The sequence below is a fragment of the Bos taurus genome, chromosome 1 (assembly GCF_002263795.3).
Source record: "Bos taurus isolate L1 Dominette 01449 registration number 42190680 breed Hereford chromosome 1, ARS-UCD2.0, whole genome shotgun sequence".
In the NCBI taxonomy this organism is placed as follows: Eukaryota; Metazoa; Chordata; class Mammalia; order Artiodactyla; family Bovidae; genus Bos; species Bos taurus.
The window spans coordinates 141,420,241-141,446,335 of record NC_037328.1 but is presented as its reverse complement, the minus strand read 5'-3'; the positions used below and the strand labels follow the sequence as shown (position 1 = coordinate 141,446,335).

At 44.8% G+C, this 26,095-nt stretch overlaps 1 protein-coding gene across 1 annotated transcript in view; it reads right to left on the bottom strand.

Moving 5' to 3' along the window:
• The window catches only part of BACE2 (beta-secretase 2), a 105,551-nt gene that overhangs the window by 40,812 nt on the left and 38,644 nt on the right, over nt 1–26,095 (bottom strand). The window contains exons 2-4 of the mRNA NM_001206062.3: nt 20,210–20,298; nt 5,539–5,755; nt 1,896–2,024 (exon numbers count right to left, since the gene is read on the bottom strand). Of these exons, the coding sequence (NP_001192991.1) occupies nt 1,896–2,024; nt 5,539–5,755; nt 20,210–20,298 (435 nt within the window). The remainder of the gene's footprint in view (nt 1–1,895; nt 2,025–5,538; nt 5,756–20,209; nt 20,299–26,095) is intronic.

Here is a 26,095-nt window from a genome sequence, read left to right as displayed (position 1 = left end):
CTGACTCTCACATCCATACATGACCACTGGAAAAACCATAGCTTTGATTAGACAGACCTCTGTTGGCAAAGTAATGTCTCTGCTTTTTAATATGCTCTCTAGGTTGGTCATAGCTTTTCTTCCAAGGAGCAAGTGTCTTTTAATTTCATGGCTGAAGTCACCATTTGCAGTGATTTTGGAGCCCAAGAAAATAAAGTCTGTCACTGTTTCCATTGTTTCCCCATCTCTTTGCCATGAAGTGATGGAACCAGATGCCATGACCTTAGTTTTTTGAATGCTGAGTTTTAAGCCAGCTTTTTCACTCTCCTCTTTCATCAAGAGGCTTTTTAGTTCTTTGCTTTCTGCCATAAGGGTGGTGTCATCTGTGTATCTGAGGTTATTGATATTTCTCCTGGCAATCTTGATTCCAGCTTGTGCTTCATCCAGTCTGGCATTTCGCATGATGTATTCTGCATATATATTAAATAAGCAGGGTGACAATATACAGCCTTGAGGTACTCCTTTCCCAATTTGGAACCAGTCTGTTGTTCCATGTCCAGTTCTAACTGTTGCTTCTTGACTTGCATACAAAGGAGGCAGGTAAGGTAGTCTGGTATTCCTATGTCTTGAAGAATATTCCAGTTTTTTGTGATCCACATAGTCAAAGGCTTTGGCGTAGTCAATAAAACAGACGTAGATATTTTTTGGAACTCTCTTGCTTTTTTGATGATCCAATGAATGTTGGCAATTTGATTTCTGGTTCCTCTGCCTTTTCTAAATCTAGCTTGAACATCTGGAGGTTCATGGTTCAGGTACTGTTAAAGCCTCACTTGGAGAATTTTGAGCATTACTTTGGTAGCGTGTGAGGTGAGTGCAATTGTGTGGTAGTCTGAGCATTCTTTGGCATTGCCTTTCTTTGGGATTGGAATGAAAACTGACTTTTTCCAGTCCTGTGGCCACTGCTGAGTTTTCCAGATTTGCTGGCATATTGAGTGCAGCACTTTCACAGCATCATCTTTTAGGATTTGAACTAGCTCAGCTGGAATTCCATCACCCACACTAGCTTTGCTTGTTGTGAGGCTTCCTAAGGCTCACTTGACTTCAGACTCCAGGATGTCTGGCTCTAGGTCAGTGATCACACCATTATGGTTATCTGGTTCATTAAGATCTTTTTTGTATAGTTCTTCCATGTATTCTTGCCACCTTTTCTTAATAACTTCTGCTTCTGTTAGGTCCATACTCTTTTTGTCTTTTTTTGTGCCCATCTTTGTATGAAATGTTCCTTTGATATCTGATTTTCTTGAAGAGATCTCTAGTCTTTCCCATTCTACTGTTTTCCTCTCTTTCTTTGTATTGATCACTTAGGAAGGCTTTCTTATCTCTCTGTGCTCTTCTTCAGAACTCAAGATGGGTATAGTGTATGTATAAGATGTGTAACGTGTGTGTATATGCATGTGTATGTACTTCTGTGCATAAGGTGCTCCTGTCTCTCCAACAAATTTATGAAATCCCAGGCCCCACAAATTTATGAAATCCTAGGCCCCACTCCCTACAAATTTATGAAATCCCAGCACATCCAACCTACCACCTTGCCCCACAGGTCCTCATCTGCCCCTCCCTCCAACACCCAACAAAATCAGTTACCTTTCAAAGGAACATTAAAAAAAAAAAAAAGCTTTAAAGGAATTTGGGGAAGCAATGAGAATCATTTTATTAGATAGCAGGATGCTTAGGAAAGATTGAAAATTACCCAATTTTATCCATTTTTAAGGCTATAAAACAAGGATTATCAAAACTTTCAGAGCACCCATGTATCTCTATGTGTCTAATATTTCTATCAGAGTCTGAATAAAGCAGGAAAAATAGCCCCACTGGTTTTTTATTTTTTCCCCCCTTTAAGACTAAAGGATACCCACAAGACTACCTCCGTTGGTACCAGATCCAGCTACTGGCAGTCCGGCCCCACACATCTGCATGGAGAAGATGTTGGGGATTTTTGCTTGTGCCACGAGGGAATCAAAGAAGGTCTCCAGAGAACTTGAAGGCTGCAGAAGGAGCAGGGAAACAAGGCAGCTGATTAAGGACTCCAGGGTAGACAAGGGGTCCCCCTGTGCAGGGGCCAGGCATGGTGTACAATATGGCATTTCTTTCTATTTAATATTTTCAAGGTTAAGAAATAAACAAGCTCATGATTAAGTCCACTAATTTGGAAACTTCCAACAGAACTCCCTGTGACTTGGTATTTTTCCTTTTGGGGCAGTGTCTCTGCTGGGAAGATAAGATAGTATTTCCTGAAGCTGTGAAGTGGCTGCCCCATTTATCATCTGTCCACCTTGTGAGGCCAGCGTGAGAAGATGCAGAAATGGGTTACCTAGGTAGGTGGTGGAATCTAATCTTAGACATTTTGGAGTAAGGAGAGAACAGGGTCTCCAGGAGCTGCCTTTGCAGCTTCAGGAAAAGTTTTTTTTTTTTTTTTTCCTACCCTTTTCAGTCATAGTTGTCCATCATGCAAATGACAGATGCCTGACCCAAGGGAACAGTTCACATCCCAGACCCTGGGAGGAGGCTTAGCTCTGCTGGCTGTCTGCTGAACTCTGGTGACCAGAAAAGGAATAATGCTACTGTTGTGATCAGAAAAGGAACGATGCTATTGTCCTGCAGTTTAAAAAGCCCATCACTCCTCATTGCCATATGTCAGTAACATCTTCTGTGCCTCCTTACATGTAACCATGCCTTCAGAGAACAACCCCATTTCTCTAGAACTGAAAAGGAAGGATGGTCTGTGAACAGGTCTTAGCTGCGGGAGCAGAGAGGGGTCATAGGTGCTGGTGGTGAGGAAAGAATGTTATAGATCCATGTCTCCATTTTGGCTTTGACAACTGGGAGAGATTAGAGTTTGTTACTATGAATGGTTTGTTCTTGATGAAAACTCAACAGTTGTAGCAGCTTAGATGCTCCAGGCATCTTCTGGCCATCCACAGTAAATATAGGGAAGGATTATTTATAATCTGTAGGAACTGAAACTCTAATTCTGGAGGCAGTGACAGCAGTGTGATCAGACAGAAACCTTCCTATTTATTTAGCTCCTTCATATCTGGCCTCCTATCGCTTCTTTCCCAGCCTCTGTGGATTCTGGCAGAATTTGGCCCAATCCCTCTGTGTAATTGTAGCCTAAACACTTTGTGTTTGGGTCAAGGAAGGAGACAAAGCCCCCTCTAGAAACCAGGTTGGGTCTGGTGATGACCCAGCCTGTGTCTGCCTTCATGAGAAGCAGCCAGGAAAACACTGCCTGGAATTGAATCCTGGCTCCACCCCTGACCTGCAAACTGTGTGACTTGTCCCTTTGTTTCCTTATCTGTAAAATGGGGATCACGGTCATATCCCAGAGCTCTTCTGGGGCTTAAATGGGTCAGTACATACAGAGTGCTTGGAAAAGTGCCTGGTACATGCGACAGGATCTATTATTATTGCACCAAGTCATTCTTCAGCAGGACTTAGGATCCCTTTAAGGTTTAAAAGCACACAGTTGCCCAGGACCAGTAGAGAACCTGATTCAGCAGGTTGAGACCCTGCAGGTGGCCATAACCACATCTTTGGTGAGGGAACAGATAGCATCAGCTAGGGGCCCCTGCACACTCTGACACCCCGACTGGGTGCTCATGGAATCTATTTCAGAAATGTCTTTGGGCCACCAACCCAGACCGCCCTGCCAGTCCTCTTTCTAGACATGTTCCACTTCCTGTAAATCCTGCTTTGGTCTCCCCTAACCTAGGAACATGAAGCCAATTTTTGGCCACCTTGGAATCTCATAGATGAAAAGATAAAAGGTCTTTTGGGGAGTCTGGACATCTCAAAAAACCCGAAGCAGTCTATTCTTGAGGAAGTTTCATGTATTATTAATTCCAGATAATTTAGCTTTAAGGTACCATCTCCCAAATAATCATCAAGTCAATCATATATCTTTTATTTTTTAAGTCACAAGAAGAAACATGTAGTCAATTGTCAGTGAAAAGTATTTAGAAATGGAAGTTGTTACAAGTCTGGGAACTCATATTAAACTTTCCTTACGGTTGTCGTTCAGTCGCTAAGTTACGTCCAACACTTTGTGACCCCATAGACTACAGCCTGCCAGGCTCCTCTGTCCGTGGGACTTCCAGGCAAGAATACTGGAGTGGGCTGCTTCTCTAGGGAATCTTCCAGACTCAGGGATTGAACCTGCATCTCTTGCATTTCAGGCAAATTCTTTACTGCTGAGCCACTTGGAAAGCCCTATGGCACTGAGCTCTAAAGTCCATCTGGGCTCTTCAGACAGGACTCTGTGCTCCGACAGTCCTCGGCAAGGGGTAAGCCTCTCTAACCCTCTGCCCACACACGACTTACGTGAGCCTATGAAGTCTGCCTTCTGGGGAGGTCCTGAGACTCCATGGAAGGACATCTTGTAATGGTCTCGGTCCAGGGGTCAGGGTTGTTCTTTCTCCTTAAGAAACTACAGTGTTGGGAAATGCCCCCGTGTCCCCCCACCTCATTGCCTGCATCACTTGCTAGTAAACTCGAGCTGGAGCAAACATCCTTCCAGAGAGAAAACAGGACTTTCTATACCCACAAGTCTTTGTTTCACATTTAGCGCTGGCTCAAAGCCTGTCTGAACAAGGAGAAGCCAAGCCAGGGTGCCTGGTTACAGGCCAGGAGGGGTGACCTCTCCTCGCGTGTACACTGACCTACCCTGGCCTCTCGGGGCCCAGGGGCCACACTGGGGTTGTCAGATCTGCCTGCCCCTGGCATCCTTTCCTTCCCAGCCCACCCCCATCCTCCCACATGTGATCATTGCTTCCTCTGGGGGGACCAAGGACAGAGAATTGTGCCGTCTTTCCCTGTTTTGTGATGGTCCTGATGCTGATGAGGGTGAGGTTTCACCGTCTCTCCTCGAAGCATCGCTGCTTCGACTGGCTGGCGATCCCCAGGGTGTGCCTGCAGGTGTCTGGGCCCCAGTTCCAGAGGGAGGGGAAAGCAGTGTCATGCTCCATGCCTGGCGGGACATCTCTTCCTGTGGAGTTTCCACTGTCACCCTGAACCTCCTTCTTTATCAATATTATTTTTTAAAGAAATTTTTTGGCCATGCTGTGCAGTGTATGGGATCCTAGTTACCTGACCAGGGATCGAACCTTCATCCCCTGCATGGGAAGTCCCCTTTATGAATTTAATAAATGTATTTTCTCTTAATCCTGCCCTAATAAAAACTCCTAAACAAGCACCACCATCAAAGGGATTCAGATTCTGTTAACATTTGTCAACTATACAAGTAAAATAAACAGAAAAAAACAAATGAAAAAAGCCATGCCATGGGAATATCTTACGGGAAGGCTCAAAGAATCTTGCCATTTACCTTAAATTTTCAAAGTGCTTAGAGGTCTAATCAATCGTGTGAACACTGGCTTTTCAACCATGTGATTCTCACTGACTGTCTTGGACAGCCTGGACCCCTCTGCTGGCCCCTCCAGTGACTGGTTGCAGAACCTTGTCCCATCATTTGATGTTCGTAGACCCACCAATCATTCTTACCTTGGCCAGGGTAGCATAAGCCAGTCCAAGTATCCCATTCCATCTAATCCCAGGCAGAAAGAAATTCTCTGACTCAAATATGGTGGCAATGTTGACAAGAAAAGAACTGTTGAAGCCTTTGGGGATGGTGACCACGTCCTCCCCAACGAAGCCCGTCCAGCTCCCCTGTGTGTACTTCACAGTGACATCAAAACCCTTGGGGCGGTACGTGCTGGACCTGGAGAAAGAGAAGAGGCCTTGTGTCCTGTGCTCTGTCCACCTGCTGTTGTTCTGACAACACAGCCGTCAAGACAGCTGCTCTAAGCGAGGAAGGTGTGCATCAGCAATTCTTCCAGAGGAAGAGTCCTCGTGCTCACAAGGCATGATTTCCCACAACATAATCACTGACATTTGGGCAATGACCTTTTCTGTGCCATCTGTGAGGGAGTACTGGGGTCTACATGTAACCCAAGTTTAACTTCTTGCTGAGCCCACGTATCCCCCGTAAGTCAGGTGTTGTACTTAACTGGAACGCCACAACCAAGTGTGGGTCCGCCTGTCCCTCCGGCTCTGGGGGGCACTGCACTGCTGCTCTGTGACACAGGGAGGGGCCACCAGCCCCAGAAGGAGGGCCAGTAGCTTGTGCCCAAAGTGGCTGCAGGCTCAAATTCATACAAACGGCCAGTGTGATGAATAAAAGTCAAGTCACACCCCCCTAACACCAGGGCCAGCCCTCCTCAGGGCCCCTATGGCCTCTTGGCGTCACAGGTTCCTTCTCAAGGCCATCCATCTGTCCCCAAGCTGATTATCCCCATATCAGAAGGGTGACCTTAATGACAAGCTGGGATACAAGTCACTGTGATAACCGCACAACACTTAAAGGTAAGAGATACTGAGACAGAATAACATGAACAAGACCAGACAACGGACAGGGCAAATGGAAGCCCTGCTCTTGGGATTTCAGAGACAGACAGTAAACAAATGAACACCTAGAATTTCAAGCAATGATAGAGTGATGAGAGCCACCCAGGGAAGAGAGCGGGTGAGGGGTGGAAGAGAGACATGGTGGTCACAGAGGCTGCTCTGAGAGTGACATTTATGTAAGACCTGCGGGAAGACAATAAGCTATGGGACTTTCTGCAGGGGGACGTCCTGGAGAGAGAGAGCAGCAGGTGTCAAGGCCCTGGGGTGTCCAGTCCTATAAAGTCATTCTTACACCCAGCTGAGCTTGACAACGCTGTTGGATTACAGGCCAAGGGACATCTCCAAGCAAATATCTGTGTTCAAACCATGGTTCCCTTAGGAAAACAATCACATTCCTAAGAGAAGTGTCCAACCACCAGTGGGATCATTGTAAATGGACCTGTTTGTCTACAGTTTTCACTTTAACATTCAATCTCTGAACATTCATCCATGATAATAAGTCTTTGCTGTAGCGTTATATGACCTAGTATGGTACTGTTGGGAGACAGAGAGGAAGTTAAGTCACAGATGATATGAATTTTGGGTGTACATGTTATAAACTTTAAAAATGTTCAGTTCAGTTCAGTTCAGTCGCTCAGTCGTGTCTGACTCTTTGCGATCCCATGAATCGCAGCACGCCAGACTTCCCTGTGGATCACCAACTCCCAGAGTTCACTCAGACTTATGTCCATTGAGTCAGTGATGCCATCTAGCCATCTCATCCTCTGTCGTCCCCTTCTCCTCCTGCCCCCAATCCCTCCCAGCATCAGAGTCTTTTCAAATGAGTCAACTCTTCACATGAGGTGGCCAAAGCACTGGAGTTTCAGCTTCAGCATCATTCCCTCCAAAGAAATCCCAGGACTGATTTCCTCCAGGATTTCCTGGTTGGATCTCCTTGCAGTCCAAGGGACTCTCAAGAGTCTTCTCCAACACCACAGTTCAAAAGCATCAATTCTTCAGCACTCAGCTTTCTTCACAGTCCAACTCTCACATCCATACATGACCACTGGAAAAACCATAGCCTTGACTAGACAGACCTTTGTTGGCAAAGTAACGTCTCTGCTTTTCAATATGCTACCTAGGTTGGTCATATTAGGTCTATTTAATTCAGTAACTGCATTTCTGAGAATCTGACCCTAAGGAAGCACCCATGGTGCAAATAGAGATTCATTAACAAAGACAGTTATTATGTTTTATTTATAGTAGAAAATAGCTGGAAACAACCTAAATGCACAGTAAAAAAGGAAACAGTTTAGTAAATTATGGTACAGAAATATGAATGGAATATTATGTAGTATTGGAAAATGATGTTGACTAAGACATTTTCAATGACAGAGAAAAATTAAGATAAAAGGAACCTTTGTATATGTGGCACAATCTTCTTCAAAAAAATTATTACACTCAGATACTAACAGGGCTACCTCTGGGTGGTGGGGTTTTGTGGCAGGGAACTCTCATTCTTGTGATTGCTACTGCTGGTAAGTCGCTTCAGTCGTGTCTGACTCTGCAACCCCATAGACGGCAGCCCAACAGGCTCCACCGTCCCTGGGACTCTCCAGGCAAGAACACTGGAGTGGGTTGCCATTTCCTTCTCCAATGCATGAAAGTGAAAAGTGAAAGTGAAGTCGCTCAGTCGTGTCTGACTCTTAGCGACCCCGTGGACTGCAGCCTTCCAGATTCCTCCATCCATGGGATTTTTCATGCAAGAGTACTGGAGTGGGGTGCCATTGCCATTCTTGTGGTTAGGTCCTTCCATATTTTCTGCATATATAACTTTTATAATCAGGGGGAAAAAAAGTATTTTTAAAATGTCTGGCAGACACATTTTAGAGAAATTTAATTTATTCTAACTCCATAATGGGATATGAAATACAAAGGATGTTTAATTTTAATGTTTTCTGACTATTTTAGCTAACTCCACCACAGTCTTAGAGAGCAGCACTAGGTGAACATTTTGTGTACACATGTCTTCTGACAACAGCAAGCACAGGCAGAAAAGTAAGCGTGAATGGACCCCAGGCACATGGAGTGCTAAGGGACCCACCAGAGATTACTTACAGAAAGCACATAGTCAGACCACTGAAATGCAGGCACTTGAGGACTGGTGTTTTCGTGCCAGGGCTGAGCGCCGGCACCAATTCAGTGATGCCTGGCACACAGCAGGGGCTGCACACATTAGGTTGAAAAGCAATGAAAATACTGAAATGTCAGTCCTTTCTGACAATTTAGGGTCATTCTTCAAGTTCAAAACATCAGCACTATTGCTAACAGAAGAGGCTGGTTATTTTGAAAGGCCTAGAGAATACGGTCCACCGCAGGGCTGGTGAGCTTCTCTAAAGGGCCAGAAAGTAAATGTTTCAGCTTTTGTGGGCCACGTGATCTCCATTTCACCTACTCTGTTCTGCTAGAGAAGAAGCAACCACAGGTGACATATTAAACAAACATGTGTGGCCATGTTCCAACAAAACTTTACTTAGGAAAACAGGCGGCAGGCTGGAGGTAGCCTGCCAGCCCTAATATACCAATTCTTCATCTAGAAAATCAGTTATCCCCACCAACAATCTATAGTGCCATGACTTTCTTTTGAGAAGTTGTGTTTTTTTTTTTTAATTTTTAGTCTGTTGTGCTTAGTCGCTCAGTCGTGTTCGACTCTTTGCAACCCCATGGACTGTAGTCTGCCAGGCTCCTCTGTCCATGAGGATTCTCCAGGCAAGAACACTGGAGTGGGTTGCCATGCCCTCCTCCAGGGGATCTTCCCAACCCAGAGATTGAATCCAGGTCTCCTGTATTGCAGGCAGGTCCTTTACCATCTGAGCCACCAGGGAAGCCTGGTGAGCCCACAGAAAACTCATTAGAATTTGCTGAGGTCACTGAGAAGAGCATGAACCAGGCTGCCCTTCTAACCAGGCTGCCCTTCTAGGCAGAATGTCCTCTGCAGTGTACTGACCAGTTTGCTATTTCCCTCATGGGTGAACATTCTGGATACTCTGGTGCCACTTACAAAGATGTGGGAGGCAGCTGGAGTTACGCTGTCTGGGGTCAAATAGCACTTCAACCACTTAGGAGCTGTGTGTGACTCCAGGCTAAGTTATTTAACTTCTCTATACCTCAGTCTCCTCCACCGAAAAGTAGGGACAAAATAGCACCACACTTCACAGGGTTAATTCTAAGGATTAAAAGAGTTAATACTATAAACCATTTATTGTTTGAATGAATATATTATCATTATTTAAGGTGTTTTATTTTCAAACTTAAAATTTTTATTTTCTATTGGAGTTGATTAACAAAGTTTTAGCAGTTTCAGGTGAACAGCAAAGGGACTCAGCCATACATATATATGTCTCCATTCTCCCCCACGGGCTTCCCTGGTGGCTCAGATGGTAAGGAATCTGCCTGCAATGCAGGAGACCTGGGTTTGATCCCTGGGTCAGGAAGATTCCTTGGAGAAGAGAATGGCAACGCACTCCAGTATTCTTGCCTGGAGAATTCCATAGATAGAGGAGCCTGGTGGGCTTAAGCCCATGGGGTTGCAAACTAAGCAACTAACACACACACACACACACACACACACACACACTCTCTCTCCCCAAACCCCCCTCCCATCCAAGCTGGCACATAACATTGAGCAGAGTTCCCTGTGCTATACAGTAGGTCCTTGTTGGTTATCCATTTTGAATATAGCAGTGTGTACATGACCTTCCCAAACTCCCTAACTATCCCTTCCTCCCGGCAACCGTAAGTTCGTTTGCCAAGTCTGTGAGTCTCTTTGTAAAGGATTTAGAACAAAAGCCCAGAACACAGCAGGCACACAACAAGAGTAGGTGCTATTATTATAATTGTCTAATCACTTGCTACCTTTATTCAATCTACGAGCTGCTATTAGAAAATGTAAGCTTTTTCCTAGAAAATGTTTCCTATGATCTTTCTCAATATCCAAAACTGTTTCACTGTGAAGTCCAACAACCTCCAGGAAAAGGGGGCAAGTCTCAGGTAAGACTTGGCTGAAATGGTGCAGGGACGGGAAGAGCCTTCCAGGTTTCTAAAAGATGGAGTTCTTCTGTGTTCTGGACCAAGGCTGTCCAATAGAGCTTCTGCAATGACAGGAATATTCTCTATTTATGCTTCCAATACAGTAGCCACAGGTGGCTCCAAAGCACCTGAAATGTGATTGCAGATCTTCCCCAATGGGGTTACATCCCGATACACCTATTGTAAATTGAAATTATCATTAGGTTGAAAATGCATTTAATGGACTGAACCTTCTGAACATCTTAAGCTCAGCCCAGCCTACCTTAATGGTGCTCAGAACACCTACGTTAGCCTACAGTTGGGCAAACTCATCTATCACAAAGCCTAGCTTATGATAAAATGTTGAATATCTCCTCTAATTTACTGATTACTAAATTGAAAGTGAACAAAGCAGAATGTCTGTCTGGGTCCTCCCAGCTGTCAATATATCGGTTGCTTACCCTCATGATCACAGGGCTGACAGGGAGCTTTGGCTGCGGTTTCCCAGCATCACGAGACAGGATTGTCCCCTCCTGCCAGCTTTGGCAGAAGCAAAATTCAAAATGCAAACACTTCTGACTAATGCTATGTAGGAAGAGTCACTAGGGAGGGCATTCCTTCTCAGTAAAAAGATGGCCACTTTAGGAGGAATGTTCTTGCCTCTTGTTACTTGTTAGCCTCCTATCTTCCTGCTGGAAATGTATATGTGATATCTGGAGGGGCATCAGCCATCTTACCACCATGAGTTTCCATAGAATTGGTGGAACAAGTCCATTGAAAGTGGGATAAAAAGCACCAAACTTGGATTTTAATGTTGCATTGTCCAATGATTGAACTTGGATTTAGCTTCTACGACAGTGATTACCAACTAGAGGCTGTTTTGCCTTCCGGGTGACACTTGGTAACGTCTGGAAACATTTTTGGTTGTCACAGCTGTGTGAGAGGGAAGCTTCTGGCATCAAACGGAACAGAAACCAGGATGCTGTAAACATTCTCAAATGCACGAGACAGCCCCCGACAATAAAGAATCACCCAGCCCAAAATGTCAGTAGTGCTGAGATTAAGAAACTCTGGTCCATAGGTCTCAATTTCTTTAATGTTAAATAAAAGAATTAAAAACAAATTCAAAAGTCAAAGTACAGGTTCTACTGAATGTGTATTGCTTTTGCACCATTGTAAAGTTGAAAGCTAATTCAAACCATCTAAGTCAGGGACCATCTGGATAGTTTGACTAAAGAATGAGCCTGTATTTAACATTAATTAATTTAAACTTAAATAGCCACTTGTGTCTAGTAGCTACCCTTGTAGAAAGCACAGTTGTAGATAATGAAAGAAAAAAGTAATTCTTAGCTCATATTCCCTGGGCTCCTCGAACTCAAAGAGCAAAAACCCCAGAGATGAATTGCAAGCAGCTCTGAATGTTATTAACGCGTAGGTTTCAGCACTAGACCTAAAAACTATGCATTCCTCCATGTTTATGTCCTTACATCCCACCTCTTGGCACTAAAATGCTTTGGTTCTCAGCTGTTTTGGACATTAATTAACTATATTGAGAGTGAACCCCAGACATGCTCCTTTTTTGCAGCATCCATTCTGGGTGTGTATAAACAGCCATTCATCAAGGATGTGAGTAGCTAGGAAAGAGTCCACCCACAGCCACAGAATCACTTCGAACCAAATTCAGGAGACTTTCTGACTCTAATACAAGTCTGAAGGGAACGCAGGCTTGAAAAGTGAAATCAATCAAACTGAGAAGAGAAGAACCACAGAACATTTTATTAATTTAAAGAAACCCATTTTGTTTTCAGAACATATACAGGGAGGAGGTGGGAGGGCAGAGATCAAAAGAATTGAATCCTTCAGTCGACTCTGGCTCCCCAAAACCACCAGCCCCCAAGAGAATGTTAAGTCGCCTGGAAAATTCTGCCTGAGACCTCCCTGGGGGCCTTCTGCACATTTCAGAATTTGGACTCTACCTCAGGGATAAGGGACTTGGACCAGGTGACCAGATACCTGTCTTATTCTTCCAAGGTCTGGAAGTGACCATGTCAGAGTCAGTGGGGCCACTCACCAGCCCAGGGGCTTCTGCTCACACCGGAGGGTCATCAACATACTCAACGATGGCAAATGCTTCAGGGCCCCAATATGGCAAGACCCCTCCTGGACAAACTTAAGAAATTATCTAAATAATCAAGAAAAATGTGTGTCATCATCAGATGGAAAGATGTAGCATGAGATCTCAAGGGCCTGGGTCAGCCTCCTTAAGGAAACAACCTGCATAATTTTCTAATATCTCAACTCTACTCATAAGCATCAGTTGAAGACAAGAAATTGTTCTTTTGCCATAACTACTCTGTGAGCTGCACCCCAGATGGAATATAGGAGGGGGAGACATTTTAGTGAAAATATAGTTAATTTCTGAGTAGATTAGTATAAGGTCAGGGGGATGAGTATACTGAATCTCTCATCAAGCCACTTGGATGGAGACTATTTTACTGGCTAAAAAAGAAGTACACCTAAAAAAATACATGATTGCCTTTTTGCTGTATAGTAATTCATTGGAACATTCACCACCAGGAAAAGAGTGCTTCTGATGGGACAAAGCTGCATAGATGACTGATGGCAGCCTGATGTCTGATTCCATAAATCAAAGAGATCTTGTCAAAGAACCCCAAGTCAAATCTCCAATTACTGGGACATGTTTCAGGAAGCGTTAAACCTGAATATCCAGAGACTGGGGGACTTGAATCAGAGGCTGACAAACCCAACCAGAAACCTTATTATAACTAAGAGAGATCAGAGGGACAAGCAGATACAGAAACATCACAAGGCAGCAAGCTGCATCTCAGAAAAGAAACCTTTGTCAAAAATTGAGAGAGGAAGTAGAACATTCTCTCGGCTTCCATCAAATACCATGGTGGAAGGTGTAGCTTAGGCCAACTGTAAAGTGAGCTGAAAGCATCAGGCAACTTAATTGTTTATAATTTACTATATAAATTATGTTCATAGTTCATATCTTAACAATATTGCATCTGTGTTGACATAAACCTATGAGAACTATTTAGGAAAAACAGAAGAAAGGAGAGAAAGGTTAGCATAAATCAAAGCAAGGATTGAACCTGCAAAGCATGTGTGTTTGTATTGGTGACAAATGCAGGTGACTGAACTTGCCTAAAACTCAAAATGTGATGTTTCACATTTGATTCAGTTAAGAAGAAGCCCAGGTGAAGAATGAATGCATGCTCAGTTGCTCAGTCATGTCTAACTCTTTGCAATCCCATGGACTGTAGTTCATCAGGCTCCTCTGTCCATGGGATTTCCCAGGCAAAAATACTGGAGTGGGTTGTCATTTCCTTCTCCAGGGTTCTCCCTGACCCAGGATCAAACCCATGTCTCCTGCACTGATAGGAGGAGAATAGATCTCTTTATAAGAAAGGCAGTATCAGGGCTAGAAGGCCAGAGCGGGTCATGTTTTAAGGTACTAAATAAATTTCAACAATACTTGCAAATGAGAAGGCAGGCTGAAGTCTGAATAATGGAGGTGCCAGTGGGGGCGACACTGACAAAGCAGGGGAGTCTGGGGCCTCCCCTGCATGTTGGCAGGTTCTGCTAGTTCTCTGTTTGCTCACAAAGGAGAAATATCTAGACGAGACCCTCAGGTGCTCAGAAAGCTAAGAGGGAGCCCCGAATTCTCCTGTGTGGTTAGCAGGATGGCAGGGCTAGCCATCATGGGAGTCACGAATGTTCCCAGGAGTCTTCACATTAAATAAGGTGCAAAGGAGGCAGAGGAGCTCAATCTTTAAGCATGAAATACAGGAGCCACCTGAAATCTGAACTCAAACCTGGCTAATAGGAAAGTTAGAAGGCTGTGTCCTACTAAGGCTGAGAAAATTATGGTTCAAGCCAGCAATGAACAAAGTCAAAGGCAAATGAGAAAGAAGCCAGTTGTCTACCGTTGATTAAATATTGTACACATATTAAATGGCACTGAATGCAGTATTTGTAATGTTGACTAGTGTTTACCCTTGAATGCTTCCATATCTGCATCTGCATAGCAAACGGGTGCGTGCCTGTGTGTGGTTAGTCAGGTACTGTTTGTGACAACCCTTTGGCCTGCAGCCCACCAGGCTCCTCTGTCCACAGGACCTTTCAGGCAAGAACACCAGAGCAGGTTGCCATTCCCTTCTACAGAGATTCTCCCTGACCCGGATCAAACCTGCATCTCCTGTGTCTCCTGCATTGCAGGTGGATTCTTTACCTGTAATCAAGGAAACCCAGCAAAAGGGTAACTGGGTTGCAAGCACACTCTGATTTGTACTGACCACTGGCTGTGCTGTTTACCCGCTTATGAGCCCCTGGCTACCTTTTCCCACTCAAACTGTGGTTTGTCCAAATCCTCTGCCCCAAACAACCCCCTCCCCTCAACCACTTTATCATGGAACAGATTCTGGAGTCAGTCCAAACCTCTCATTTTTATTCATGTAGCATAGGAGGTCTGGGAACCAAGAAAATATCCACCCATGGTGTTAGATTTGCACATTTCAATCTAAAAGGTAGATATACACATTACTCGAACTTGGCTTCACTATGCTGTACTATTATTTTCTTCTATTGTATCATGTGTCTACAGATCTGTGACGGAAAACAAAACTGCTCTGGGGAGGAAACCTGTTAAAGATGTATCTGAGCTCCAAGGATGTCTGCTCTGTCTTATGGCAGGCAGAACCCCAGTAGGCATGGAGAAACTGGGAGAATGTATGGACCAGGAAGAATCTTGTAGTGGAAAAAATGGGGCCAAGATTGCCTCACCACCAAGATCAACATCTTCTACACAGTTTAATATAATTTGCATTTTCTAGGTATGCAGCTACTGTGTAGATTGAAGAAGGTAATCCTGTGGGGAATCTATACCAAGATTCTTCACTGATCTGGAAAACTGACATCACTAAACCAAGCTGTTCTGGGTGTCTGATTCTCTTTTAATTCAGTTTGTCAGTCTGCACTGTGCACTGCATGGCCAGAGGGACGCTCACAGCCTCCTGCATCACCCAGCTTCACGTGACTCTTACCCAGCGTGTTTACATATTGTGGTGCTGATCACCACAATAAATTAATTCCTTTTACTCACCCCCAATCCCTGCAGATTGTGTCAGGGCATTTAGAACTACACGTGAAGATAAGTTTTATTACATTTGCATCTTGGTTCAGAGCGAACACAGCACTTACTATAAGGAGGAGCTCCCAGGGCTGAAGTTTGCAGACCTTTTGTCCTAGAAGCCTGAACCTGGTCCACTTTCTTGGTTCCCAGACCTCCTATGCTACATGAATAAAAATGAGAGGTTTGGACTGACTCCAAAATCTGTCACATGATGGAGTAGTTGAGGGGAGGGGGCTGTTTGGGGCAGAGGATTTGGATGAATCACAGTTTGAGTGGGGAAAGGGCAAAGGGTAGCTGGGGGCTCATCAGCCAGCCTCTGTTCCCTGGCTGCACAGCCCATGCCCCACTTCACAAGCATCTGAAGTCCCAAGAACAGCTCCAGGGCTTACATCTGTCTTCACAAAGCATCATGAGCCTGGAGGTGCACCTGGAATTTCGGTGATCAAAGGTTATCAACACACTGAGTCATAATCTAAGCTCCAAGTTCCTTGAAGGAGGGGTCCATGAAGCACCAGCCATCCCTCCCTCCAGCTGGACACACAGGTGGCCTCCTTGTGCCACCCAAACAAAGACCAAGATGCATGGGGGAAGAGATGGGCACTCCTGCCTTAATGCTGCTGGGGATTTGCTGAAATTCCCCAGTTGTTACTTTCTCTCCTGTGTTTCCTTTCTTTTTTTCCCCCTCAAAAAAGATGGGATTTATTCCCTGAAACAAAAGACTATGGGAAAAGAAAGTGGAAAAGGAAAGATGGAGAGAGCACTGGTAGCAGGGAAATGTGACATGCTTGTTTACGAGCCTAAACAGCAAACCACGTGGCAGCTTACTGGTTTTATCTGTTGAGTCTAAATTTTAGGGTCACAAAAAATGGATATGAAATTAAAAGGTGCATACATTTAGGGCAGCAACAAGTATCTGGGGCAGAGTGACTCTGACCCCGAGGGCTCCTCCAGAGATGAACAGTAACACACACCAGGACCGCACGAAGCTTCCTAGGGCTGAGTCTAGGGACCTGGACACACAGAGCTGGCCTGGATCCAGACCTCCATCCAGGCTCCGCCCCTTCTCACAGCCCCGCCCACAGCTGCCAGCTCAGAGCCCCGTCTCGGGCCTGAGTGCTCTGAGCTCACAGTGTGTTCTTTCCAAGTGAGTCATGGGTTTCTCTCACCACAGAGACCTCCCAGCACAGACATGGTTTCAGCGAACCACACCTTGACTGACGCCACCAAACTTCAGGTGACACAAAGGTGGCTTTCCAAGCAATGCCAGGCTACTGTCCGGAACAGTCTCACACTCAGATCCAATGAGCCCTGCCCTGCTCAGGCCACCTCCTCGTGAGGATTAGGGGGGTTCAACAAATGTCTAAGGGTCATGAGCTTCCTGCAATTCAGGTCTGACTACAAAACATTCAAGTTTGACTTGAATGTCTATAAAGCAGAGCTCCTGAGAACACACCAAGGCTGTTAGGAGAATCCTGCAATGGATTCATTTGGAGTGGATGTACATATCAGCACATCAGGCCACACACGCACACCACACACAAATGTAAATACCACAATGTGCATGAACACACAGATACCCACACGTACACAGATGTGTGCCTGTATACACGAATATACACACCACCATCTGCATGTACACAGACACCTGCACTTACACAAATATATACATATATACACAAATATACACACCACTAAGTGTGTATCATATGCATACTAACTGTGAAGTCATATGCATATACACAGATACCTACACTTACACAGATATATGCATCTATACACAAATATACACACCCTCATGTGCATGTACACAGAGATGCTTACACATACACAAACATATACATATATTCATAAATATACACACCACTCAGTGCATCATGATGGTGTGGCCAGACATCCTGGAATGTGAAGTCAAGTCGGCCTTAGGAAGCATTACTAGGAAAAAAGCTAGTGGAGGTGATGGAATTCCAGTTGAACTATTTCAAATCCTAAAAGATGCTGCTGCTAACGCACTGCATTCAATATGTCAACAAATTTGGAAAATTCAACAGTGGCCACAGTACTAGAAAAGTCCATTTTCATTCCAATCCAAAAGAAAAAAAAATGCCAAAGAATGTTCAAACTACTGTACAATTGTGCTTATTTCACATTCTAGCAAGGTTATGCTCAAAATCCTTCAAGCTAGACTTCAGCAGTACATGAACCAACAACTTCCAGATGTACAAGCAGGGTTTTGAAGAGGCAGGGGAACCAGAGATCAAATTGTCAACATTCATTGGCTCATGGAGAAAGCAAGGGAGTTCCAGGAAAACATCTGCTTCATTGACTATGCAGATGCCTTTGACTGTGTGGATCACAGCAAACCATGGGGAATTCTTAAAGAGATGGAAGTAGCAGATCACCTGACCTGCCTCTTGAGAAATCTGTATGCAGGTCAGGAAGCAACAGTTAGAACTGGACACGGGACAACAGACTGGTTCCAAATCAGGAAAGGAGTACATCAAGGCTGTATATTGTCACTTGCTTATTTAACTTATATGCAGAGTACATAATGCGAAATGCCAGGCTGGATGAAGCACAAGCTGGAATCAAGATTGCCAGGAGAAATATCAATAACTTCAGATATGCAGATGACACCACCCTTATGGCAGAAAGTGAAGAAGAACTAAAGAGCCTCTTGATAAAAGTGAAAGACAAGAGTGAAAAACCTGGCTTAAAAGTCAACATTCAAAAAACTAAGATCATGGCATCTGGTCCTATCACTTCATCGCAAATAGAAGGGGAAACAATGGAAACAGTGAAAGACTATTTTTCTGGGCTCCAAAATCACTGCAGATGGTGACTGAAGGCATGAAATTAAAAGACACTTGCTCCTTGGAAGAAAAGCTATGACCAACCTAGACAGCATATTAAAAAGCAGAGACATTACTTTGCCAACAAAGGTCCATCTAGTCAAGGCTATGGTTTTTCCAGTGGTCATGTATGGATGTGAGAGTTGGACTATAAAGAAAGCTGAGCGCCGAAGAATTGATGCTTTTGAACTGTGGTGTTGGAGAAGACTCTTAAGTGTCTCTTGGACAGCAAGAAGCTCCAACCAGTCTGTCCTAAAGGAAATCAGTCCTGAATATTCATTGGAAGGACTGATGCTGAAGCTGAAACTCCAATACTTTGGCCACCTGATGTAAAGAACTGATTCATTGGAAAAGACCCTGATGCTGGGAAAGACTGAAGGCAGGAGGAGAAGTAGGCAACAGAGGATGAGATGGTTGGATGGTATCACTGACTCTATGGACAAGAGTTTGAGTAAGCTCTGGGAGTTGGTGATGGACAGGGAAGCCTGGCATGCTGCAGTCCATGGGGTCTCAAAGAGTCAGACACGACTGAGTGACTGAACTGAATTGAAAGCACACCATGCGAAATACTGGGCTGGGTGAATCACAAGCTGGAATCAAGATTACTGGGAGAAATACCAACAACTGCAGATATACAGATGATACCACTCTAATAGCAGAAAGTGAAAAGGAACTGAAGAGCCTCTTGATGAGTGTGAAAGAGGATAGGGAAAAAGCTTACTTGAAACTCCACGATCAAAAAACTAAGATTATGGCATCTGGTCCCATTGCTTCACGGCAAATAGGAGGGAAAAAAGTGGAAATAGTAACAGATTTTATTTTCTTGGGCTCCAAAGTCACTGTGGATGATGACTGCAGCCATGAAATTAAAAGACGTTTGCTCTGTGGAAGAAAAGCTATGACAACGCAGACAGCATATTAAAAAGCAGAGACATCCCTTTGCTGACAAAGGTCTGCTTAGTCAAAGCTACAGTTTTTCCAGGAGTGACGTATGGATGTGAGAGTTGGATCAAAAAGAAGTCTGAGTGCCGAAGAACAGATGCTTTCAAATTGTGGTGCTGGAGAAGACTCTTGAGAGTCCACTGGACTGCAAGAAGATCAAACCAGTCAATCCTAAAGGAAATCAACCCTGGATATTCACTGAAGGACTGTTGCTGAAGTTCCAGTACTTTGGCTACCTGATGTGAAGAGCCAACTCATTGGAAAAGACCCTGATGTTGGGAAAGATTGAAAGCAATAGGAGAAGAGGGTGGCAGAGGATGAGATGGTTAGATAGCACCAGTGACCCAATGCACATGAATTTGAACAACATCTGGGATATAGTGAAGGACAGAGGAAACTGATGCTGTGCTGCAGTACCTGAGGTCGGAGAGTTGGACATGACAACAACTGAACAACAACAAATGTGCTCGTACTCACAGATATCTACTTATACACAAATACACACACAAATATACACAAATATACATACCACCATATGCATGTACACATGGATACCTACACATACACTTATGCATACATACATACACAAATATACACACCACTATATGCACATACACACAGATACTTGTACATACACATACGTACACAGACATATACATGAACATGTCCTCCCTAAAATGAAACAGCTTTTGGCTGCATCTCCTAGTGTATTTTGAAGCATCCATCTGGTGCCCCCCAGCCCAGCTCCCCCAGGCACAGACCCATCACTCACCTCTCCGCGTCAAAGTAAGAGTCGATATAGGGATGTGGGGCCCCAGCCACGGCAAAGTTGCTGCTTCCGGTGTCAACGAGTATCTGCAGCTTTTGTTTTTAAGGGAAAAACAGAGAAACCACTAGGTTACTTGCTTAGGGCAACACTCTTGAATACTTCTCTTAAACCTTAAGTGCTGAGAACAATTTGTTACTTGGAGAAATCGTATGGATTAGAAATATTTTTAAAAAGCTGCTAGAAAAATTGAATTCCAAACACAGTCCATTGTGAAGCTTGCAAGGGCAGAGATCAGTTTAGCTTCAGATACACACCAAACCTTAAAAGAAGATAAATTCAGTGGAATAATTGGGGTTTCGTTTTCCAGCCAGCAGTACTTGGTAACCAGGCAGAGCCCTTTCTCACCCTGGACTGTCGGCTGGTTTGTCACTTGGCTGGGCAGCCCTCCTCCTGCCTTTCCAATCTCACCTGAAAATCCTCATTTACCTCCACCTCCACCCCACACACCCAGCGCACCTCCCCAGACACCTTCTGGCAGTGGGTATTCCCTCATCTCTGCTGCACAGGACCTGGAAACAACTGTCAGAGGCATCGCTATTTTTTTTTTTTTTTTAAGTTTTAATGAATTATCATTTACATACAATAAAAATGAAAGATCTTGGATTTTCCACTGGAGAGTTCTGACATGGTGTTCTCCCAAACCAAGATACAGAAATTCCTGTTATTCCCCAAAGGCCCCTCTATGCCCCTTTCTAGTCAATCCCCGTTGTTTCTCAGAAGCAACCACTCTCTGACGCCTATTACCACGGACGAGTTTCACTGGTTCCTGGACATTATATAAATGGCATCATGTGGGATTTTTGGCAGGAGGTTCTGGCTTCTTCTCCTCAACATGTTTTTGGGCTTCTCATACTGAATTGAGAGACAGTAAATACCCATTTATGCACTGTGACTTTAGGAAATGAATTCTCTTAATTCCATTTATGAACACATAGTCACTATAAAAGTTGAAGGGTCTCACTACATAGGTGTTTGCATTGATTTCAGACAGAACACAATTAAAAGTGTATAGGAGAAGGAAATGGCAACCCACTCCTACATTCTTGCCTGGGAAATCCCATGGACAGATGAACCTGGTGGGCTATAGTCCATGGGGTTACAAAGAGTTGGACACACCTGAACAGAACATGAAGTAACTGAACACGCACCTGTTGGGTTGATTGATTGAATCATGAGCCACTGATGACTGATTCAACCTTCAACTCTTCTCCCTTCCCTAGAAATGAGGCTGAAAGTTCCAGCTCTCTACTCTCAGGGTTGGCTCCCCATCCTTTGGGACTTTCCAAAAGCCATCTCACTGACACACCTCAGGTATGGTTGAAAGGGACTTGTTATGGAAAACAAAGGTGTCTTTATCACCCTTATTATTGAGGAAGTTCCAAGGGTGCCCTGTGCCAGGAACTGAGACAAAGACCAAATACATATTTCTCTGTATAAATATGTGTTTCTTCACATAAATCATAATATCACATATGGGCAGTCAGCAAGGTCCAGAATCTCACCCTTCATTGGAATGAAGTCCATTGTCCTGACAGCAGACAGTCCAAGTTGACCTAATAATACATGTAACACACATGGCCTATGTTCTCAGCTCTGATTTCACATCCTGGATTTAAATGTTCCTTAAGGTAGGATGAACTTTTAATTTGCTTAGGTGAAACTAGTAGAGAGATGAACAAGAAAGAAAAAAACAAAAGCAAACCCAGAATTCCAGGCTCACGACAACTCATGAAAGCATGCCATTTTTACAAGTCTTTCCCGGGTCTCTCTGGCAAACACACACCCAACAGCCCAGCAGGATGTGTGTGCAAAGACCAGCTGCCTGGAAGGCCAGGTTCCCAGCTGACATCCCACATCCACATCCAATGCTCCTACATAACCAGCCACAGGCAGAGCAGACCCAGGACTACTCTCCTGGGCATAATGGCCCCAGTGACCAGGGACGTGCTCTACAGACATTTCACTCTGCTTTCCCGGGTATGGAATTCCACCCGCTGCCTCTGCATCACATTAGAAGCACGTCCTTTCCACACACCCCCGTCCTTACTTCTGCCTCGCAGCACATGGTCCCCCCTTGCAGAGGCGGGCGACACAAAACAGAGAAAGTCACAGCAAAACACAGACAGCATTATCTTACACAGATGACTTCTAACTGCCCAGGCGCTGGGCACAGTCATACTCCCCAGCTGCGTCAGCAGAAGCCAGATTTCAAGAAAATTCAGTTTGGAGTCACAGCTCAGCCAAGTTGGTCATCACTTTGGCTGCTGTTAGAAGACAGGATTTGAGGAGAGTAAACGAGGCAGCCACAGAGTCAGGCAAGGAATGGATTTCTAGGGAGCAGTAAACACTTTGAGTGGGGCTTCAAGTAATGTTTCTGAGCCATCAACACCTTTTTCTGTGTGATGAACTGGAAATAGACATTTTTCACGTTGAATTCTCACCAGGACCATGACTTTCTCTTTGTAACTCCTAGTCTTAATCACAAAGGAAAAAAAAAATACAGTCACTTGTCCTCTAAATTTTATAGGATCCACCCTGAAAGCATGGACAGGCAAAGGCTTAGTGCACCATTCTCCTGAACGCCTTGCCCCACTTCACACACACAACATCCCCTGCTGTGTCCTTATCTGTGGAATTTCCAGCATCACCTCCGGTCTCCTTGGGTTCAACTCAAACTGCAAATATAGTCTCACCCCAGAGGACATTATTCAACCCCATAAATGGATGCAGAAAACACACACAAATATGGGAAATGCACTGCACTTTCGAAGCACAACTGAAAATGAATCAGAAGCATATATGAACCATCATCCCTGCTTTAGAAGAAATGCTGCTGAGAGCTGGAAGTCCCCACCTCCTTCCCTATACCAAGCAGCCTCCTATAGAACCACATTCCACTTCTTCCAGAATATAGCAACGAGGACAAAAATCTGCCTTCTCAAAGAGCAAGGGTCTAGCATTCTGACAGTCACTGGCTTTTCACTGCTCCAATCTCTTTGCCAACATTGGGGTTCCAGGGGCTCTTTCATGGAGGAAGCAGGTCCCCACTGTGCATCTTTTACACACTCCAGTATATCTTCCCCAGAGAGCATCCAAGCATGGGGCACCCCCATGAGAGTGAGCCAACCACAGGGGCCCACCTGTGGTTCATCATCCTTCATCCATCCAGCACCTTGGACAGTGCCCAGTGTTTCCTAGATGCTCGGTGAACAGTTGTTGAATAAATGAAAAAGTCAGGGACTGAGAGATTTTCACTGGCAGATGTGTGTGTGTGTGCCCGTGTGCCCAGTTATGTCTGACTCTTTTGTGATCCCATGGACTGTAGTCTGCCAGGCTCCTCTGTTCATGGAATTTTACAGGCAAGAATTGAGTAGGTTGCTATTCCTCCTCCAGGGGATCTTCCTGACCCAGGGATCAAACCCAGGTCTCCTGCATTGCAGGTAGATTCTTTTTAGTCTGAGCCATACCTTTGACAGCTGCTAAGTTGCTTCAGTCACGTTCGACTCTGTGCAACCCCATAGATGGCAGCCCACCAGGCTCCGCCATCTCTGGGATTCTCCAGGCAAGAACACTGGAGTGGGTTGCCATTTCCTTCTCCAATGCATGAAAGTGAAAAGTGAAAGTGAAGCCGCTCAGTCATGTCTGACTCTTAGCGACCCCCTGGACTGTAGCCCACCAGGCTCCTCTGTCCATGGGATTTTCCAGGCAAGAGTACTGGAGTGGGGTGCCATCGCCTTCTCCAATACCTTTGACGAATAGCCCCATATTGCCTCGTTCCACCCTTCTGGAGACCACCATTCTACTCTGAGCCTTAAAAAAAGAAGGAAATCTTACCATATGTACCCAAATGGATGAACCTGGAGAACATTATGCAGAGTAAAATAAGCCAGACGCAGGACAAATCTTACACGATCTCACATGAAGACTCTAAAATAGTCAAACTACCTGTTTTTAGGCTTCCCTGGTGGCTCAGATGGTAAAGAATCTGCCTACAGTATAGGAGATGAGGGTTCAATCACTGGGTCAGGAAGATTCCCCAGAGAAGAAAATGGCAACCCAGTATTCTTGGCTGGAAAATCCCATGAACAGAGAGGAGCCTGGCAGGCCGCAGCCATGGGGTCACAGAAAGTTGGACATGACTGAACACACATGGTAATCATACACACAACTTTCAACAGGAGGTGGGGAGTCAGGTCAGTCACTGGTGGCCACTGACACAAACTCTGTGACATCCCAAGGAACTGCTGGCTGAGGGCTGGTCCTGGAGCACTTTGAAGCCAACAGACTCTCCAGGAAGATTCCTTTAGGGATGTTCTTGGGGACAGTCAGGACTTTATCCCCATGCCTTGTCGTGCCTAGACAATGCTTTCTTGTTTTTAAAATGGCGTATCTTGTGGGATTTTACTTTCCTCCTTTTGTTCTGACACAATAATATGCCACCTCTCACACTCTGTGCCAGCTGGCAGAATTCAACCACAATCCACACACAGGGCTGTCTTTGAGACCCAGGCAGTCCTGCATCCTCTGAAAGGCCTTTCAGTGCCAGCCCTGGTCCGTCCCTCTCCCCACTGACCACTGGGCCCTAAGTTTTGGCCACTCACTTGTCTCATGCCTTTTACTGGCCTCTCATTTCTCCCAGGCACACATCTTTTCTCTCAGGGAGCTTGTCAGTTGCTTGAGGGCAGAACCCTTTTCCTTAGTCTCTGGAGTCATCTCCCAAGCAGGAATTTGCTAATCACCTTTTCCATAGGATGGGGAGGGGACTCACGTGAGCTCCACCTAGGAGTGGAAAGCTGATGAAGAAGGGGAAACTGCCAAGGAGCTGGAGAGAGTTTGCCAGGCCAAACTCCTGATATGTCTGTGCACAGACTTCACTGAGCTTTTCCTAGAACTGGCAGAGGTGGCTAACTTGACTTCCCAGTTGATATATGATGAATCACAAGCTGAAATCAAGATCACTGAAAGAAATATCAATAAACTCAGAAATGCAGATGACACCACCCTTATGGCAGAAAGTGAAGAGGAACTAAAGAACCTCTGATGAAGGTGAAAGAGGAGAGCAAAAAAGCTGGCTTAAAACTCAACATTCAAGAAACTAAGATCATGACATCCAGTCCCATCACTTCATGGAAAATAGGTGGGGCAAAAATGGAAACAGTTACAAACTTTTATTTTCTTGGGCTCCAAAATCACTGGGGATGGAGACTGCAGCCACGAACTTAAAATACGCTTGCTCTTTGGTAGGAAAGCTGTGACAAACCTAGACAGCCTATTAAAAAGCAGAGATATCACTTTGAGGACAAAGGTCCATCTAGTCAAGGGTATGGGTTTTCCAGTAGTCATGTATGGATATGAGAGTTGGACTATAAAGAAGGGTGAGCACCAAAGAATTGATGCTTTTGAACTCTGGTGCAGGAGAAGACTCTTGAGAGTCTCTTGGACTGCAAGATCAAACCAGTCAATCCGAAGGGAAATCAGTCCTGAATATTCATTGGAAGAACTGATGCTGAAGCTGAAGCTCCAACACTTTGGCCACCTGATGCAAAGAACTGATTCATTGGAAAAGACCCTGATGTTGGGAAAGACTGAGGACAGGAGGAGATGGGGAAGACACAGGATGAGACGTTTGGATGGCATCATCGACTCAATGGCCATGAGTTTGAGTAAACTGCAGGAGATAGTGAAGGACAGGGAAGCCTGGCACGCTGCAGTCCATGGGGTCACAGAGAGTCAGACAAGAGTGAGCAACTGATCAACAACAATATAAAATAATCACACGTTTCCTTTTAAATACCAAGGCTAACCAGAGTTAGGAATGAGATGGTAGCC